Source organism: Neomonachus schauinslandi, chromosome 9 (genome assembly GCF_002201575.2).
Source record: "Neomonachus schauinslandi chromosome 9, ASM220157v2, whole genome shotgun sequence".
NCBI classification, from domain to species: domain Eukaryota; kingdom Metazoa; phylum Chordata; class Mammalia; order Carnivora; family Phocidae; genus Neomonachus; species Neomonachus schauinslandi.
This window is the reverse complement of record NC_058411.1, coordinates 35,424,082-35,443,669: the sequence shown is the minus strand read 5'-3', so window position 1 is coordinate 35,443,669 and position 19,588 is coordinate 35,424,082. Positions and strand designations below refer to the sequence as shown.

The window sequence follows — 19,588 nt, the reverse complement described above, 5'->3', positions numbered from 1 at the left end:
GCGGGGACCGGGGCCGGGGCCCGTGTCAGGTCCGCTGGCCGCCTGCGCGGCGGGGTGGGCGGAAGGTCCCCGCTGGACACCCGCAGTCCCGGCCGGGGTAAGAACCGGGAGGGGTCGTTTGTCCGCCGGAGCCTCCAGCCAGCGCGATCCTCGTCAGCTGTGCCCGCCCACCCTCAGCTCATCCTGGCCGCATGGGTTGCGGGTACCGCTCTTCCGTCCTTACCCTTATTTGAGGGAACTGTGATTTCGGGTTCCTGGCCATTATAATTGTGCCGATAGCCTGAAGCTGGGCTCTCTGTTCCACGCCCCCGGCACTTCCCTTTTTGAGGACTTGGTCCTGCGCTCCGGCTCCGGCCGCGGGGCGCATCCAGTCGGAACGAGCCGCCTTCCTCCGGGTGGCGGGTCGGGGGTCCGCACCGGCCCTGAGAGAGAGTCACAGCTTTCCCCCCGAAGGGCTTGCTCTTGGCCTCCGGCTTCTCTGCTCAAGGGGAAAAGTGGCGTTAGACTTGCGATTCTGTCAGGAAATGACAACGGGGACTTGAAGATTACCGCGGCGATAAAAGTACCCTGCAGGTTAAGGAGAATCGTTTGCACACTAACATTCTGCGAAGTCTGAACGTCTCCAGATTGCATTTTCCCCATTTCAGTTAGGCTTTTATTTGGGTATTTGTTTGATTTCTACTGTAATATACATTCAAGTGAGCTTCATGGGCAGTTGTCTTTGGGCAATCCAGGTTAACTTCAAATTGTACCATCTTAAACATGATCTAATTTCAATACTTCTGTTGTACATCCTCTGGTTGGTAAAAACTCTCAGGTGCTGAGATCTCCAAGACGTGAGAGGACTTAAAGAGAGCTGTAGTCAGCTGTGGTTCTAGGGCTTATGGAAGCATTGTGTGAGGAGGGACACTGCACAATGTTCATATTTTAGTTCCATCGCTGTTCTAGGATGACTTTGTCTTTCTGTCAGGGACATAGAGTATGTAACTCCCAACCTAAGGGAATATTTACTTAGATCATAAACTGATTTCCTGAGTTCCAGTTCCTTTTGTGGTTCATAGACTCAAGAGCTACCCAAATAAACCATCAGTGCTGAAGGATTTACAGAAAAACAGTACAAGGAAAGAGTTCCCTTGCTTATTTTAGGACATCCATCAACAAAAATTAATACAGCTTTTGTCAGATCATCACCTCACATCTGTGTTCATTGGTGCTGTCATACATACTATTCTGTGGATTAATTTTATGTTTATATATAACTAATCAGTTTGCCAATTGCAGAGCCTATCAATTATATTTGGCTTTCAAATTAGTTCCAGAACCAAGAAAACAAAATATAAAGAATTTCAAAAGCTTGGGGCACCTGGGTGGCTCAGTCATTGGGTGTCTGCCTTTGGCTTGGGTCATGATCCCAGGGTCCTGGGATCGAGCCCCACATCGGGCTTCCTGCTCGGCGGGAAGCCTGCTTCTCCCTTTCCCACTCCCCCTGCTTGTGTTCCCTCTCTCACTGTGTCTCTCTCTGTCAAATAAATAAAATCTTTAGAAAAAAATTTTTTAAAAAGCTTGATTTTAAAATAGCAAGAATTAAGTCTAGTCTTGGTTCAATTATGAATTGATGGGCTGACTTATGGTTAAATAAAACAATTAAAAATTTTTTGACTAGTGAATCTAGCGCAGATTAGTATCTCCAAACAATTCATCTTTCGGATAAAACTCTAATGGCCCACCTTCCGAGCATGGGCTTCAGAAACAGGCAATCTGGTTGAATCTGATCTCTGTTACCTACTAGCTGTGTAATCTCAGGCAGATTGTTCAACTTCCTATGCCTCAGTTTCTTCCTCTGTAGATAGTGATACCACCACCTACTCATTTTGTAATGTGGGGAAGATTAGAGATGTATGTAAAAGGGCTTAGCGTATCCTAAAGCACAGAGTTGCTCAATAAATGTCAGCTATTATTATCATTCACTCTTACTGACCTTCGACTATGTGCTCATGATGGAAACATTTGAACAGTAGATACTTAGGGGGAAAAATGTCAAAATTATATAACTTAAATTTAAAAGGGGAGAATGACAGTGATGTTAAATTTCCCAAGAGTGTGTATGAAAAGTAGCACCTCTCCGATGGAACATACATTTTTAGAACAGAAACCTTATGGTATAATGGAAAGAACATTGGAGAGTCAGAGTCTTCAGTTCTAACTCTGGCTATGACCTTATCTAATGGTATGGCTTTCAGCACTCCAACTACCCACTCTGGAGCTCATTTTCTTCATCTGGCTGGACTTGAATGATCTCTAAAATCCTTTGCAGCTGCAGAATTCTTTATTGCATGTAATAAAAATTACCCTAGCTTTCTTATCACTTTGCCCTTCATTGTTTTGTTATTGTCATCTGTTAACTTGGATTTGAGTCATAAACATCCATAAAGATAGCACAACGAAAGAATTGATATCAGATCTGCAAATAATCCAAGTTGAAGTTTTAACAAAGAGAACAGAGCAGAATAGATTCACATTGTAATCTTTTTGGTACTTTTTATTCTCCAGTCATTTCAGAAGATTATTAGATGGGAAACGTGCCTGGTAGAATCATATACATTCAACTGAAATATTTCTATAGGAAACGATAGGCTGATGGTGAAATAAAATACCACTCTTTTTTCTCTCATCAGGTTGATCCTTAAATAAAACAAAAATCTATCCAGTAAAGGGCTTTCATGAAGAAATTAGAGAGAAATTACAAGTAAGAGAGAAACCAAGAATTATACACCAGAGAAACCACCTAAAACAACTGTATGGAGTAAGACAAAAGGAGTGAATACATCTGGAAGAAATATTACTTAGTATATTTTTGCCCACCTTTTTGTCCTAAAGGCTGCTAAGGAAGAGAGAATATAGTTTTCTAGAGAAAGAACGAGTGTGATATAAAAATGGAAACCACGGTTTCCGAAATTCAAGTTGAAAGCAAGGATGAGAAGAGACCCACAGAAGTTAGTCCTCAAGATGAGAGGCAGGAGGAAAGAGCATCGATGCTTTGCTTCAAGAGAAGAAAGAAAGCAAGCAAAGCAATGAAGCCCAAAGCTAGCTCTGAAGCTGCTGGTAGAGCAAGAAAGTGTCCCCCAGAAGCAGGAGCTTCTGAGCAGCCACGGCCCCCAGGGGGGGGCCTGGGCCTCAATCAAACGTCTTGTAACACGCAGGAAAAGGTCAGAATCTTCAAAGCAGCAAAAGCCCTTTGAGGCCAAAGTGCAACCTGAAATCAGTGCTGAGGATGCTGATCTTTCTAAGAAAAAGGCAAAATCCGGACTGAAGATTCCCTGCATAAAATTCTCAAAAGGAGAGAAACGAAGTAATCATTCCAAAATTATAGAAGACTCAGACTGCAGCATCAGAGTCCAGGGAGAGGCTGAACATTTGGATACAAAAGCTCCAGCCCAATCAGATGACCAGACAATAAAGACCAAGTTGCCCCAGGATATAAGTAAAGATGTCTCACGGAAAGTGGGTGATGAGGTCTGTGAACCAAATGTGAGCAACAGCACAACTACAGCTGGAGAAAAAGTGATTTCAGTAGAACTTGGGTTAGATACGGGGCATTCTGCCATTCACCCAGGAACACTAATCCTTGAAAGAGATACTGAAATGACTGAGGAAAAACAAAGTGTCCAACCCCAGGAAGCAAGCCCACTTGAAACTTCAGAAACAGAACATCAGCCACCAGTGGTTTCTGGTGTTCCTCCCTCACCTGCCATCCCAGATCAGCAAATTGTGGAAGAAGCCAGAAGCAATATCCTAGCAAGTGGACCAAACTGGGAAGAGCATGAAAGTAGAGAGATTGTAGCTGAAGAGAGTGAGCAGAAAGATACTGAATTGAGCCAGGAATCAGAGCTGAGAGAAAATGAGGTCACTGCAGAGAAACCCAAACCAGAAGAAAGCAAAAGAATGGAGCCAATTGCTATTATTATTACAGACACTGAAATCAGTGAATTTGATGTTAAGAAATCTAAAAATGTCCCTAAGCAATTCTTAATTTCAATTGAAAATGAGCAAGTAGGGGTTTTTGCTAATGATAGTGGTTTTGAGGGTAGAACTTCAGAACAATACGAAACACTCTTAATAGAAACAGCTTCTTCTCTTGTCAAGAATGCTATCCAATTGTCTATAGAACAGCTGGTTAATGAAATGGCCTCTGATGATAATAAAAAGAACAATCTTCTACAGTGACTTAATTTCCAGATCATGGAAGGAAAAAAAAAAAAAAAAGCTTCATGTTAAATTATTTTGCATATTTGTGGCATTTCTTATTCAGTTACAAATGAGAGGTTTATCATCCATGGAATTTACAGGTACAGTTCCAGCCCAGAAGTGCTAAAAATTTAGTTTATAAAACTCTCCTACCATTGAAATGCAGTCATTTCTGGATTTTGGAGGAAGGTAGTGCAGATCGCAATGCAAGTGACATACAGGGAATTGCTAAAATGACATGCGGAAGTTGGGGTGCTTGGGGGGAGGAAGCTGTATTTATTGAGCACTTATGGTATGCCAGAAACTCTTTAATATTCTCTGATGTCACAAAGCCTGGTTTCCTTTTGATAGTTCAATCCTGTGTATAGGTTAACATCACGTTCGATTTTCAAAAAAAATTTTTTACAGTGCACTTTTTTGTTTAAAATGGTGAATAAGGTGAGCTGTTTTTGTGAATGTGTGATTTACAGTTGTTACACTCATAGGCAGTAGTCTTACCTCAAAAAAAAATATTGCCTTTTCCTAATTTCAGCAGAATGTGCATATTTGAATTAAACATGAATGTTTTTCTCGTCTTGCTTAAATATCGTACAAAAGCCATTCACAATTTATTTCAAATAGGCAAATAATTACCAAGTGCGAGGGTGTGGAAATAGGCAATGCATTTTCCCTGTCCATCTTTTTTCTGCCTCAAACAGACCCGTCTAAACCCATTTCTGCATGGGGGTATCTGCTGAAAAGTGAGAAACAAAACCCAAAAAACTAAACAACAGCAACAGCAAAAACAAGAAGAGTGAAATACTGTGTTCCATCCAGGAGAAGGCAAACTGCCCAAGTAACAAATGATCACAGAAAACGTAGGACTCATCTTGCAGGATTGTGCCTCTAGAGACCACTTTCCTCCACCTCCCCCCAGAGAGGGAATTCACAGCCAGCCTGGCAGTAAAAGTCCCAGGAAATCGTAATAACTTACTGAACATATTACTCACTTTTGATCAAGAATGAGCCAAGTTCATGGTTGAATAGAAAGTGAAAAGTTATTGCTAAAGCACATTGTATTTTAAATGTCTGTATTCTCATTGTGCCTGTGTCAAGAGGCACTAGTAACAAACACTTTACATGGATTTTGAAAATTAACTTTTTCATCAGTATGTTCAATCCAGCTAATCCCTTACCAAAAAAAAAAAAAAAAAAAAAACTCAATGTAACGAGAAGGGCTTATCTGCATTTTATCTGGTTATTTAAATCGTCGATCTCATCAATAATTGCCATATTTTTTGAAAAAGTAATTCCATTTCAATCTTCCCTTGTGTGAAATGGCCATAATACTGCAACACACTTCCCTACCTCACAGGTAAAGGTCCAAATTGTATAGTCCCCACTGACTAAACTGAGGGACAGCGTTACTCTGACAGTAGATGAAGTATAAAGAGCTTTCCACTCGAGTTGCAAAGTATTTGTTAAAGAGGATTTGTACATTCCTGGAGAAAAGAGTGTACTTTAGATGAGTGTAAATGATCTGGTGACTTCTTGCATTATTTATGGCTTACGTATAGAAAGTATGTGCTAATTTGTCCTATAGAACCTTCTTTGTTTCTTGCTGTGAGTACATCTTGAGACCTCTGGCAGAAAAACCTAATCTGACATTGGAACTGAACCAAATAATGGATATTATTAGCAAGATTCTTTGCTGAAGTGCAAAATTATTCCCCCAGACTTTCTTACCTTCATGCCTGTAATCTTGAGAGGAGAAACCCACAAAAATCCTTCAATTTAGCAACACAAAAGTGGATTTTCAAAACATATGACCCAAGAAATGAATTTCTTTTAGTTGTACAATTTTTAAACATTAAAAAAAGACTGCTAAGTCATTCTCCCTAAAAATACTCTTTTTAATTCACTATATGTGGTGCTAATGGACTTGGATGGCTACCAGCGAATATCATATCATATTTAGAAGTAAACAATTTTTAAAAATCTGATCAAAGTTGGTGCATTTTACAGTGTTTTAAGGAATCCTGTCTTCATTTATTGCAAAAATAGCTCAAGCCAATATATACTTGCATTGCTAGGTTTTTTAGTAATCTCTAATGAATGAACACAAAGTATAACACCTACAAGTGATTGAAAATATTTTGGAAGGCTTAGGCATATTTGGGAGTTTTAAAAACAGGTATGAGGTAAATATGTGTAACTAATTATTTTTGTTAAGAAAATAACACTTCTCTAGTCCTGGGTTTCTACTTTTTTTTTTCCTACTATAGTTTGATATATATTTTTGGTTAGAATGTATTATAATTGATTGTTTTTGTGATAAGATGTGTACTCTACCTGCATCCATTCTTAAGTGGTTCCTCCTTAATCTTTTCTATTGAGAATATCTGGTGAATTAAATAAATAGGGTTCCAGTCTGAAAAATGAATCCAGAAATTAATTGGTCTCAATCTGAGTATACCTGCCACATGGCCAAATCGTATTAAAATGAATTCTAAGATGATCCAAATTGTTTTGTTATAGAAATAAGCAGGGATCAGATAACTTGGAAGTCTCTTATAAAATATGTTTCATTTCAATAGTATTTATTTTAAGCAATTGGACCTTATATGCAAGATATTAAATGTATATAAATAGGTCCCTATTCAGTTCATACCTACATTTGACGTGATTAAAATGATCATTTAGAAGACAATTTAATAATAGCACATTTTCATTTACATTTGCTGTGATAAATGCTGCTTTTAATGAACATTTTATTAATTAGCTGGGATTCAGTTTCCCTTTGAACTCAGAATTTTACAAGGTGGGTTGGTTTATTGGATACTTGTTAGTTTTTTCAGCATATTATCTTCTCCCTTTTAAGAGTCAAGTATTACTCACTTTGCTTTACAACCCAGTGAATATGAAAACCCTCTTCTATTTTATGTAGCACTATTCACTTAACATTTTCTCAAAGTGCTTTATAGGCTATAAAAATAGTACTGGGTAACATTTAAGTAAAGATAGCAGAAAACAAAAGAACTTTCAAACCGAAATTATGTTCCCTGACACCACCTCCACCTGAAAGAAGAATAAGCATGTGGCACAAATGGGATTCTTCAGAAAAGCTGCATAATTTTCTTTCAAGGTAATGCATTTGACAGCACGAAGTTTGTGACGATCTTAATTGGTGTACTATTTAGTGGAATCTAAGAAACTCTCTGATTTATTTCTGAGAGAGAATCTTATTTCACCAGTGTCTGTGAAAAGCCATACTGCTAAAGGTCAGGTTAGAGATGTGGGTCATGGGAGGGCACCAGCCAAATCTGGCTTCTGCATGCAATCCAGAGTTAACTTCATCAATGTGCTCTGCTGACTGGGGATTGGACAGACTTTACAATGACAAGTTGCCTTATTTTTTATGGTTAAAGAGTTAATTTGCAGGGGGTGGGGGGATAGAGCAGAATTTTTTAAATAATTGTTAGGCTTTAGAAAGATCCTTTTAATGTTAACTTTATTCAGATATGTGAAGTCTTCTAATTTCATCTGATACTCAGTACATCAGGGGTTGACTTTTCTGCCTGCCATTTCTACGTTTTTCACAAGTCCTTGTTTATGGTTTCAGGTTCTTTAGGTTCAAATTCCTGTGATGTTTTATTGTGTAACATAAAGTTTCTTATTATACAGAATTCAAAATTTCAGTCAATAGTACATTTTGTGGTACATTTTTGAAAAAAAGTTCTTGTAATCCTTATTTAGTTACAAAAATTAAACAGAAGGAAGCTACATAAAATTTAGATGTCCTGATTAAATTCAGTTTGGCTCAACATGTGTTGGGTATAACATATGCCCAACGCTGTAAAGGAGACAGGCTCCCAGCCCTCCAAAAGCTCAAGCTAGGGAACAGCAACCAGAGGAACTGGGACAGGGATTAAGGCAAAGAGCCACAGGCAAGGAACATCATGAGTGCCATAGACAAGAGAATAAAGAGAACGTGGTTAATTTGTCCAGTGTGGGGAGGTGGTCATCTAAATACAGGGACAGTTTGAAAGCCTTCCATTTCTAAATATTTAAACAGTTATATTCATTATGATTTGTGAACAGGTGCAGAAAAAAAGCCTGCATAATGTTACATATTTATAGTAGTTCTTTGTCTGTAAAAATGTTAAGTGGATGAGCTATTATGAAAGTAAAAATTCCATATTGTAATTTCTCGTTAAAATCAGTACTATAGGACTGTGGATCAGATGCTAATATTTAAGAAATACTCTGTAGAAAAAGGTTTCAACCTGAATTAATATATGTATGACTCTTAATATAGAATAAATGTTATAGTGGCTCATGTTTATTTTATTTACATCTCTTAAGAGAAAGGCAGTATATTATGTTTATTTCCTAAAAGTATAAAGATCACACTGATGGAACTGTTGAGTTAGCACTACCAAGAGTTGTGCTCTGGTGATTGGGAGGTGGACAGACTTTACAATGACAAGCCTAAAAGAGCCCACCTCCAGCACAGAGAAACACAAACACCTCGAACGTGAACTCAATTTCAGTGAACTCTCTATCCATCTAAAGGGCATATCTGACTTTGATGCCATCTGTAAATTTGACAAAAGTGTACTTGTTTCATCATCTCTTGCTATATTCATTAGTTGCCTTTTCTACATTATATTAACCTATGAATTGTTAATAATCTTCACGGCTTTCCAAATAAGCAATCTTGGTATGAAATGCTTCAATTATTCAGATGTTGCCTGCTAAAGCTGGGTGTTTCAAAAGCTAGGTTTATGAAGACACTGATCTTATTCCCCTAACATTAACAACGCTGTTTTTCCTAAAGCACAGAGCAATGGTAATAACTGGACTCTATGAAAGAATGTACTTTCCAAATCTCGGGACCAATTTAAAGTTGATAGTGTCTGGGGCACTTGTCTGGCTCAGTCAGTAGAGCATGCGGCTTTTGATCTTAGGCTTGTGAGTTTGTGCCCCACGTTGGGCGTGGAGATGACTTAAAAAAGAAAATAAACCGGATAGTGTCCTAAGACTAAAATTTGTTCCAAAGCAAACTGTTTTACTAATGTACAAACCCTGTACATAAGCTCATTTAATATTTCACATCTTGCAGAGTTTGAAAATTCTTATTAAATCACATCTTTCTAATAGATAACACTACCTTTTGCAAAACCTGTCCTCACAGACAGTTCTGCTAACCCTTTAGACCCACCATTACTGCTGAAGTCTGGAGTCCCTGACCCGCTGGTGAGTGCCTACTTTGTTTTTTCTCCAAAAGCTTGAGAACACCAGGGGTTGAGTTTCTGAGCTTAGGAAAGAGTGACCCCAGACAGTCCCCAACTTACAGTGTTCAACTAGTGATTTTTTGATTTTAGGATCGTGCGAAAGCAATATGCACTCAGTAGAAACTGTACTTGGAATTTGGGGTTTTGAGCTTTCCCAGACTCCCACTGTGCGGCACGATACCGTGTCCTGTGCTGAAGCAGTGTCAGCCGCGACAGCTCACGCAACCACGGGTCACCAGGGCAAGAATCGACATACTTACAACTGCTCCGGACGCACACAACCCTCTGTTCTTCACTTTCAGTACGGCAGTCAATAAATTACATGAAATGTTCAATACCTTACTATAAAATAGGCTTTGTGTTAGACGACTTTGCCCAGAATAGGCTAATGTAAGTGTTCTGAGCTATACTTAAAGTAGATAGGCTAAGCTATGATGTTCGGTGGATTAAGTGTCTTCAGTGCATTTTCAACTTACGATATTTTCATTATGCAATGGGTTTATTAGGACATAACCCCATCACAAATGGAGGGAGATTATCTGTGTTTGTACGTGGCAGGCAACACTACACATCCGCAGAAAATCCTCCGCGAAGCTGGACCCAGGTGCCATGAGCAATTAAGGGAAACCTAGGTAAGGGGAGGATGGTGTGCTGGCCCCAGCGTAGAAAAATCCCAAACTAAAAATGGTCTCTGTCAATTCCAACTCATCGTAACAGCAGTGGTAGCAGTGTTCAGTTTCTCCACATTAGCAAGATAAGATGCACTTTTCCTATGACTCATTTTGTGGCTAAATTCAAATAGGACTTTCAGCCTTGATTTTTATTACAGTGCAATTATGGGGTAGAGATTTAGCCTTTCACAGCTATCCTGTGGCCATAAAACCCAGACCTTCCACTTTGGCACTCCTGGAGATGGGGAGCCCAGGGTGACACAAAAGCAGGTGCAATGATTTGTATACTTGTCCTCGAAGCTTTTATTCCCAAATCCTTACTGTGACATGTGTACCTTCGGAGCACAGGAAGGTCTAGTCAGTATGGCTACAAGTGGGGTCTCTGGACCACGTCTGTGATGAGTCACAACGAATGCAGCTGCCGGCATGCACGCTCACATCAATCACACATGCTTGTACATAAATCACAGTGCAGAGGTTCCATGTAGAGCAGCTGTTTGTGACCTAAAAACTTGAATATTGCCTCTCTTTAAAGACATCATCCAAAACCGGAGTACTTCCATCCTCCTGATTGGAACTAGTTAGAGGGGCGCCTGGGTGGCTCAGTGGGTTAAGCATCTGCCTTCGGCTCAGGCCATGATCCCAGGGTCCTGGGATCGAGCCCTGCGTGGGGCTCCCGGCTCAGCAGAAAGTCTGCGTCTCCCTCTGCCCCTGCTTGTGTTCTCTCTCTCAAATAAATCAAATCTTTAAAAAAAAGAACTAGTTAGAACTGTCCTTGTACTCTGGGTAAGGCTGAGATGTACAGAATGCCAAAACAATTGGTCACCATTCAAGTGAAAAAAGTCAAGCTAACTTGGGTGCCTGGGTGGCTCAGTTGGTTAAGCGACTGCCTTCAGCTCAGGTCATGATCCTGGAGTCCCGGGATCGAGTCCCACATCGGGCTCCCTGCTCAGCAGGGAGTCTGCTTCTCCCTCTGACCCTCCCCCTCTCATGCTCTCTCTGTGCCTCATTCTTTCTCTCTCAAATAAATAAATAAAATCTTAAAAAAAAAAAAAAAGTCAAGCTAACTTTCTGATCTTTTATCCAGGTGTGCCACAGACAACCTTATCAGCAACTTCACTGATTTCAGAGTGAACTTACTTAGATTTATCTTTTTAGTTTTATGGGTTTCTCCTGTACCCTTAATGTCTGGCTGATGTGTTCTTTCTGACCTGTGGAGGTTTAATAGTGAATGATAATCATTATGGTTCATTAAACTCTAAGACTTTTTTATATCTAGGTGATCTTAACCTTTTTTAAAAATTAAGGTATAATTTATATACGGTAAAGTCCACCCTTTCCTGTCCACAGTTCTACAGATTTTGACAAACACATATAGTTGTGTCACCTAGGGAGTTTTTTCTTATTTTGATTTCATTATTCTCTATACCATCTGTGTATTTTAATTTCTTAATTGCATCAGTGAAAACTGCTACTTGTGCAGATATTTAAAATAAGGGCTTCTTAAATTCAACGTTTAAACCAGGAAGAAAAAACAAGGCTGCCATGCACAGCTGTGCAAACTGGACAGCCCAACTGCCGAAGTCTTCATGCGGGGAGTGGCGCCCCCTAGTGTTGATTGTGCGTAATCTGCATGGCCATCCGTGGCGGCTCTGAATATAGCCACCAGTTTGAGAGATATGCAAAACTGTGGTGGTGTTAACAGTGAAACAGGAGATGTTTAAAATAAAAAAAGGAGGCTTCCACTTATATGCCTTTCCTCCCACACTTTAAAAGATTGTGATGGAAAGAGAAGACAGGAACCACTGAGCTTAGAGCACCAGACTTTGCACATATGTGAAAGAAGGGCAGTTGCAAAATGAGAACTGGTCTGGTAAAAACAAAAAACAAAAAGACTTGGAGACTCTGCTGAAATCTCTAGTCTGCATTTTTTAATGTTTATTTTTTTAAAAGATGTATTTATTTATTTTTTATTTTTTTTACTTTTTAAAGATTTTATTTATTTGACAGAGATTGAACAAGTAGGTGGAGGGGCAGAGGGAGAAGGAGAAGCAGGCTCCATGCTGAGCAGGGAGCCTCATGCGGGGCTCGATCCCAGAACCCTGGGATCATGACCTGAGCCGAAGGCAGATGCTTAACGACTGAGCCACCCAGGCGCCCCAAAAAAGATGTATTTATTTGAGAGAGAGAGAGACACGCGTGCACACAGGGTGGGGGTGGGGCAAAGGGAGAGGGAGACAGAATCTCAAGGAGACTCCCCGCTAGACGGGGAGCCCAACGTGGAGCTTGAGCTCGATCTCAGGACCCTGAGATCATGACCTGAGCCAAAACCAAGAGTTGGACATTTAACCAACTGAGTCACCCAGGCGCCCCTCTGGTCTGCATTTTAAAACCTTTTCTCTCACCTTTGCAAATATTATATCCTTCTTCTAAAGAACCACTATAGGTTCTTTAGATATTCTTCCTTACAAGGCACTTAGAACAAATGCCAGTTGCCAAAAAAACCCTTTTTTTTTTTTTTTTAATATTTTATTTATTTGACAGAGAGACACAGTGAGAGAGGGAACACAAGCAGGGGGAGTGGGAGAGGGAGAAGCAGGCTTCCCTCCGAGTAGGGAGCCCGATGTGGGGCTCAGTCCCAGGACCCCGGGATCATGACCTGAGCCAAAGCAGACGCTTAACGACTGAGCCACCCAGGTGCCCCCCAAAGCCTCTTTTTTAATTAGATATTTCCCTACATATGGTTTGAACTAAGTCCCATACGGCTCCCACTACAGAAAAATGTGGCAAAACTAAATTCACAAGACTTCATTCTGCCAGGGCCTATTTGGTCCACACAAATCTAACATGGACCATCCAGAAATTCAAACCAGACAAGGAGTAACAACTACAGCTGATGAGGGCCTCCTTCTCAGGCTTCCTTCCCACACAAGTCTCTCTTCCAGTCCCCAAGAGAGCAAGGACCAATTCAGTTGTGCAGACAACTTTTCCCAGAGTACTACTATTCCTTCAGATTTCTGGCATGAAAGGACATCATAGTTTTCTAATAGTTAGGGGAAGGTATTTTATTTCTGTTATTTTGATACAATATCACCAAGTTGTTTCAATGAAAAAAGTTACAACGTTGTATAAACAATGGATGATAATTTATGTGAGAGGAGATGGGCTTATTCTCCACATTGGCTACTCAGCTATAAATGAATTTAAGAGAAGCATTTAGTGATTAGGTACAAAGTTCTAGGGTATTAATAATAATAATATTGCAAGCAGTGGGGCACCTGGGTGGCTCAGTTGGTTAAGCGGCTGCCTTTGGCTCAGGTCATGATCCCAGGATCCTGAGATGGAGCCCCTGCTCAGCGGGGAGTCTGCTTCTCCCTCTCCCTCTGTGCCCCCGCCCCCGCTCGTGGGCGTGCTCTCTTTCTCTCTCTCTCTCTCTCTCTCAAACAAATAAAATTTAAAAAAAAAAAAGAGGGATGTCAAAACACAGAGGTACCCAACACACTATGGAATTCTAGGAAAAATCTTGTCATGACTAAATAAAACAAGATCCAGGAGTAGCTAAGTACTAAATAAATAGTGAATTAAACAGTGATGCCAAATTTGAGCATATGTAAAATAGATTTTTAAAAGATACATTGGTGCCACCTTTTGGCCAGATTAAAAATTTACATGAATTATAACCTACGATCACATTTTAATTTCACAAGAGGATCTTGTTAGAGACACAGTTGTTAAATTCAAACATTATGTGAATAGATTTAAAACTTCCTTGCCGCTTAATACAGCTGATTTTTAATCCTATTTTTTATTTTTTAAGAGCTGGGATAGAAGATAATACAAATAGAGTTTAATTCTGAACTAACCCATCTCATACTCTGTATGTACTCCTTTAGCCCTTGACAACCATCACAAAACTTATTTTAAGCTTTTGGACCAGGATTAGTCAACTTTAGCACTACCGATGTTTTGGGCTGGATAATTCTTTCTTGTGGGCAGGGAAGGTGGGGGGACAGTCTCCTGCACTGTGAGATGTTTAGCAGCATCCCTGACCTCTACCCACTAGATGCCAGGAGCAACATTCCCCCCCGCCCCCGCCAGTTGTGACAACTGAAAACATCTGTGTTACAAAATGTCCCTATGGTGAGAGGGATCACCCTGTGTATGGTTAAGTGTCACCTGGCCACGGGTGCTCAGATATTTGGATAAACATTCTGGGTGTGACTGTGAAGGTGTTTTTGGATGAGATAAACATTTGTTTGAATCAGTAGACTGAGTAAAGCAGATTGCCCTCCCTAAAGTGAGTGGCCCTCATCCAATCAGTGGAAGGCCTGAATAGAACAAAAAGGCTGACCCTCTGAGAGCAAAGGGAACTCTTCCTGCCCTTGTGAGTCTTGAGCCTACTGGCTTTTGGACTGGAATTACACCATCAGCTCTCTTGGGTCTCCAGCTTGCCAGCTGTAGATCTTGGGACATTTCAGCCTCCATGTTTGTGTGAGCCAATTCCCTATAATCAATCAACCTCTCTGTGCACATACACACTGTTGGTTGTTTCTCTGGAGAACACTGACTAACATATGCTGGTTGAGAACCACTGTTGTTGATTACATTACAAGAGAAAATACAGTAAATAGGGAAGAAGAAAGCAAAGCAGGGAACTACTTGGCAGTGGCTAGATGTTACCTTTCTTTCCAGAGATGGCAGTTGGAAGGCACCTGAGTAGGAAGCCAATTTTCTATTCACACAGATTACGGTTGATAAGAACGGGCTCAGTGATGCATTTTTGCCTCACACGTCCAAGATGTTGCCTGGCACAGAGATGTACTGACCCCGGTGCTAGGAGGACAACATCGGGCAGACCCTGCTGTAAAATGAGAACACAGTCTATAAGCTGGACTAAAAAAAGGTTTTGTTTATAATCAAGTCACATTAATTTATTTGCCATGATAAAATACATGAAATGCACTGTTTTCATTCCAAACAGAGGATACCAAACTTTCTAAAATAATGTTTCTGAAGCAAACTCAAAGTCCATAAGGTGGAAGAGCTCAGCCATACAGTGCACTGCTCACCAGTCTCCGGATTCGCCATGTGTTACTTGTACGTGGAAGATTTCTTCACTGGGCCTTTTTTATTGCACACATTTTTGAAATCCAAGTTTCTCTGAAACGAGTTTAAGTTGATATCTGATCTAGTCTGACTAAATGACTTTATTTGGCACAAAACAGAAGAGTTGATGGCAGTTCATGTCCAATGCGTTGGAGCAGTATCTACTAAGTAATCGAATGTAGCACAGATGCACACTGACGCACAACAGATTCTTCCAGGTCTCGAAGACAGAAATCAGTCTGTGATTCCTTGTATTTAAGACATCCAGACTTGGGACTGTATAATCCTACCAGTTTTCAAAAAGTCCAACCATACAAACATGGCAATACAGCAGAGAACAATCAGTTCTAGGTTTCACTCGTAGAAATTTAAAAATTATAATAAAATACCACAGAGCTACATTTAGTTGAAAACATACAAAGACACAAATTACATTATAGAAACTCTTCATGTGGCTTATTTTACCTCAACTACTACTAAAAAATTACACTTATCAAGGATCTGGGTTACAAAGTAAGAATTTGCCTGTGCAGATAAACATTAATGGAATTGTACCATCTTCCAGACTCTCTTTTTCCATGATTAATATGTATTTCCTTCCGTTTAAAGTGAGACCTTTCCTCGGGTGCCTGGGTGGCTCAGTCGTTAAGTGTCTGCCTTTGGCTCAGGTCACGATCCCAGGGTCCTGGGATCGAGCCCTGCAACGGGCTCCCTGCTCAGCGGGAAGCCTGCTTCTCCCTCTCCCACTCCCCCTGCTTGTGTTCCCTCTCTCGCTCTGTCTCTGTCAAATAAATAAAATCTTTAAAAAAAATAAATAAAGTGAGGCCTTTCCATTATGAATTCCTTCCAATAATGAATCACTATGTTATTATCCCCACTCTATTTCTTGTCCCTATTTACTTTTTAGGTATCTACATCAAAGAAATGAAAACGATACTTTCTCCATTGCTTTTGTTCCTTTTCCCATATGTAAACAATATGTTTGGGGGAACTTTCCAGGAGGCTGAAACTGGCAAGGTTTTATTCCCTGTAATACCAAAGAACTAATATCCTTCTTCCTAAAGGCTAAAGAGAAGTACGGGTGGTTAAACTACAGTAGAAAAGGAATTCCAGCAACATTACTGTCTAAACAATATGTTTAGAATATTTCTAAAAAATAAGAATTGTGTCAATTAATTACTGAGTATTAAATAATATATGACTGCTTCTAAGACATTCTAGAGTTTACAGGTTGGAATCCTGAAGTTAATAGGCTTAGCTATAGAACACATATAGTTTTCTTTATATGGTTGGTTTTTATTGAGAATACTAAGAGAGGGGCACCTGGGTGGCTCAGTCGTTAAGCGTCTGCCTTCGGCTCAGGTCATGATCCCAGGGTCCTGGGATCGAGCCCCACATCGGGCTCTCTGCTCGGCAGGAGGCCTGCTTCTCCCCCTCCCACTCCCCCTGCTTATGTTCCCTCTCTCGCTGTGTCTCTTTTTGTCAAATAGATAAATAATAAAATCTTAAAAAAAAAATACTAAAGAGAACCTAACACAATTTTTTTGTTGTTAGAGAAGGGGGTAGAGGGGCAGGGGGAGAGGGAGAGAGAATCTTAAGCAGGCTCCACTCCCAGCATGGAGCCCAACGTGGGGCTCGATCTCAGGACCTTGATATCATAACCTGAGCTGAAATCAAGAGACGCACACCTAACCGAGCCACCCAGGTGCCCCAAACTTAACAAAATTTTAATACAAATCCTCACAACACCCCTGTGAGGTAGGTATTACTAATATCCACTTTACAAATGGGAAATCAGAAAAGCAGAGCATGAAATAATAATCTCAAGATACATAAATCAAGAAATTTTGGTTTTCGGGGCGCCTGGGTGGCTCAGATGGTTAAGCGTCTGCCTTTGGCTCAGGTCATGATCTCAGGGTCCTGGGATGGAGCCCCACATCCGGCTCCCTGCTCAGCAGGAAGCCTGCTTCTCCCTCTCCCTCTACTGCTCCCCCTGCTTGTACTCTCTCGCTCTCTCTGTTGAATAAATAAATAAAATCTTTAAGAAAAAAATAGCTTTATTAAAGAAAGTTTGGTTTTCTTATAAGGCAGACTTCACTTTATGAGTTCCAGAGTTGTGACAATATGCTAATAGTGACAAATACTGAAACAAGTCTGTTTTTCTCCAGAAAAGAACTATATGTAGGATCTGGAAAGAAGGGAAAATTCTAAGCTGATCCAAGAAGAAAATGCCTGTTTAGTATTTGCCTAATACATTGATTAAGGTGCATATAGCATTTCCCGTTTGAAGAGCTTGGTAACCATTATGCAAACTGTATTATATGGTTAAGATTTTGGCTCCATTTTGCAGATGACATGGTCAAAACTAAAGGGTTTAGCTGGAAGAAACTTTTTTTATCCAAAACAGATTTTCTTAGTAAGGAATCACGTCTTAAAAAAATACACTCAGGGCACAGCATTCATTAATCATATAACAGTTATTTTATTTTATTTTATTTTTAAGATTTTATTTATTTATTTGACAGAGAGAGATAGCAAGAGCAGGAACACAAGAGGGGCCGTGGGAGAGGGAGAGGCAGGCTCTCCGCGGAGCAGGGAGCCCGATGCGGGGCTCGATCCCAGGGTGCTGGAATTGAGCTCCACATCGGGCTCCCTGCTCAGAGTGGAGTCTGCTAGTCCCTCACCCACTGACCCTCCCTCCACTCGTGTTCCCTCTCTCTCTCAAAGAAATAAAATCTTAAAAAAAAAAAAGACTAAAGAAAGAAAATTTGCTTTGAACTTCTAATATCAAAAGGAACTATATGAATGATAATAAAAATACAGTTAACCATTACATTCTTAACACCCAACAAATGGAGGTATATTTCAGCTTTAAATTAATGTTGTCTGCCATGGCTAATCAGCCACAGCAAACTCTTAACAATTTCTTCAGACTCTGCCCTGAAGTGCTGCACTACCCCTCAACTCATATGCACCCTTAATCCACCCTTTAGCTACACATTTCCTGTGTCAAGGACTAACGACTGGGGAGGAAGGAAAGAACAGAGAAGAAAGAAATCAGAAAAATTGTTATCCTAATGAGAAAAATAAAATTTTACTTGAAGAAGGCTAGGGAATATATCCTGAATAGCCTAAAATACGAAATCAATGTTAATATTTGTGTTCATTCTATGAGATGAAATCTTTGAGGGTAGTGTAAATTTGAAAAATTGCTTAAATGACTTAAGACTAGATGAAGTTCTGTCCCCAAAGAGCAACACATTTGTTTTTAACCACTCCCAATATAATTGATCCTATATCAATAGCTAGTTAGATTTCTTTCTCAACACATTTCAATCTCGACCCCAGGAAGCTTTAGTCATTTGTCTGAGACGGAAACTCATCTGCCTTAGACAATGCCCAGTGGTTTCTTCATTCAGCCTTCAAGAAAAACTTATCATTTCATAATTCACCTAACCTCACTGTTTACCCACAGAAAACCTTTTGTGCCCTCAGAATGAGCTAGAGGCTCCCTTCTGACTGAACCCTGACACTGTCAGGAGGTGTCCTCAGAAGGACGCCGTCATAAAGGAGCTCAGAGTTTCTGTATACACTTAATTTCTAAGCCTCACAAACCAGATCTACTAACATGTCTGTGAGGCTTTGAACCGGGCAGCATACAAAAAAGATGGGGCTGTTTCAAAGCCTCTCTCTTTTGTTATTCTGGACTATCTAATCTTTGAAATGTAAACATTTCAGAAACAATTTAGGTCCATCCTTTGTGATGAAGTTTGACCAGCTCTCCCCCAGCTACAGAAAGAAGGAGAATCTATCGTTTAGTCCATCAGTTTTAATTTTTCTGATGTTATAGCTTTGTAAGTTTCACTGCTATAAAAGGGAGCTAAGTTTATTCACAAAGGGAAAGCTATCATGGATTTTAGACATACTTCAAGGACATTGACTGTATCTACTCTGCTAGCTATGGATCAGAAAGAAATGAAAACTGTGTCATTGAAGAATTACTTTTTCAAGTGACACTTAGAAAATCAACATCAACTTGGGCAGCCTAGAAAATCCTCTGACACTGAGAGTAGAAAGATAATTTATATTTTATCATTTTCTTTAAAAACTGATGTAAACCTCTGGTCATAAAAAAATCTCAAATTGTTCTTATGGTCTTTAAGAAAATGCTTTAGGTGAAGGTAACAACACTGGGTGTTGGTCAGTGTAGATCTATCTGGATCTGTCTCTATGTTTGTCTGCATATATGAATCTTCCTATTTCTCTCCGTAGGATTTTATTGTCTGAATC

The 19,588-nt window shown here is 40.0% G+C and overlaps 1 protein-coding gene across 1 annotated transcript; it reads left to right on the top strand.

The window, feature by feature from the left end:
- Window positions 1-2,933: 2,933 nt before the first annotated feature.
- AKAP5 (A-kinase anchoring protein 5) lies at window positions 2,934-4,224 on the top strand. Its single transcript, XM_021701421.2, is given in 2 exon segments — window positions 2,934-3,152; window positions 3,154-4,224. Coding segments are annotated over 2 exon segments (1,290 nt in total).
- The last annotated feature ends 15,364 nt before the right edge of the window (window positions 4,225-19,588 follow it).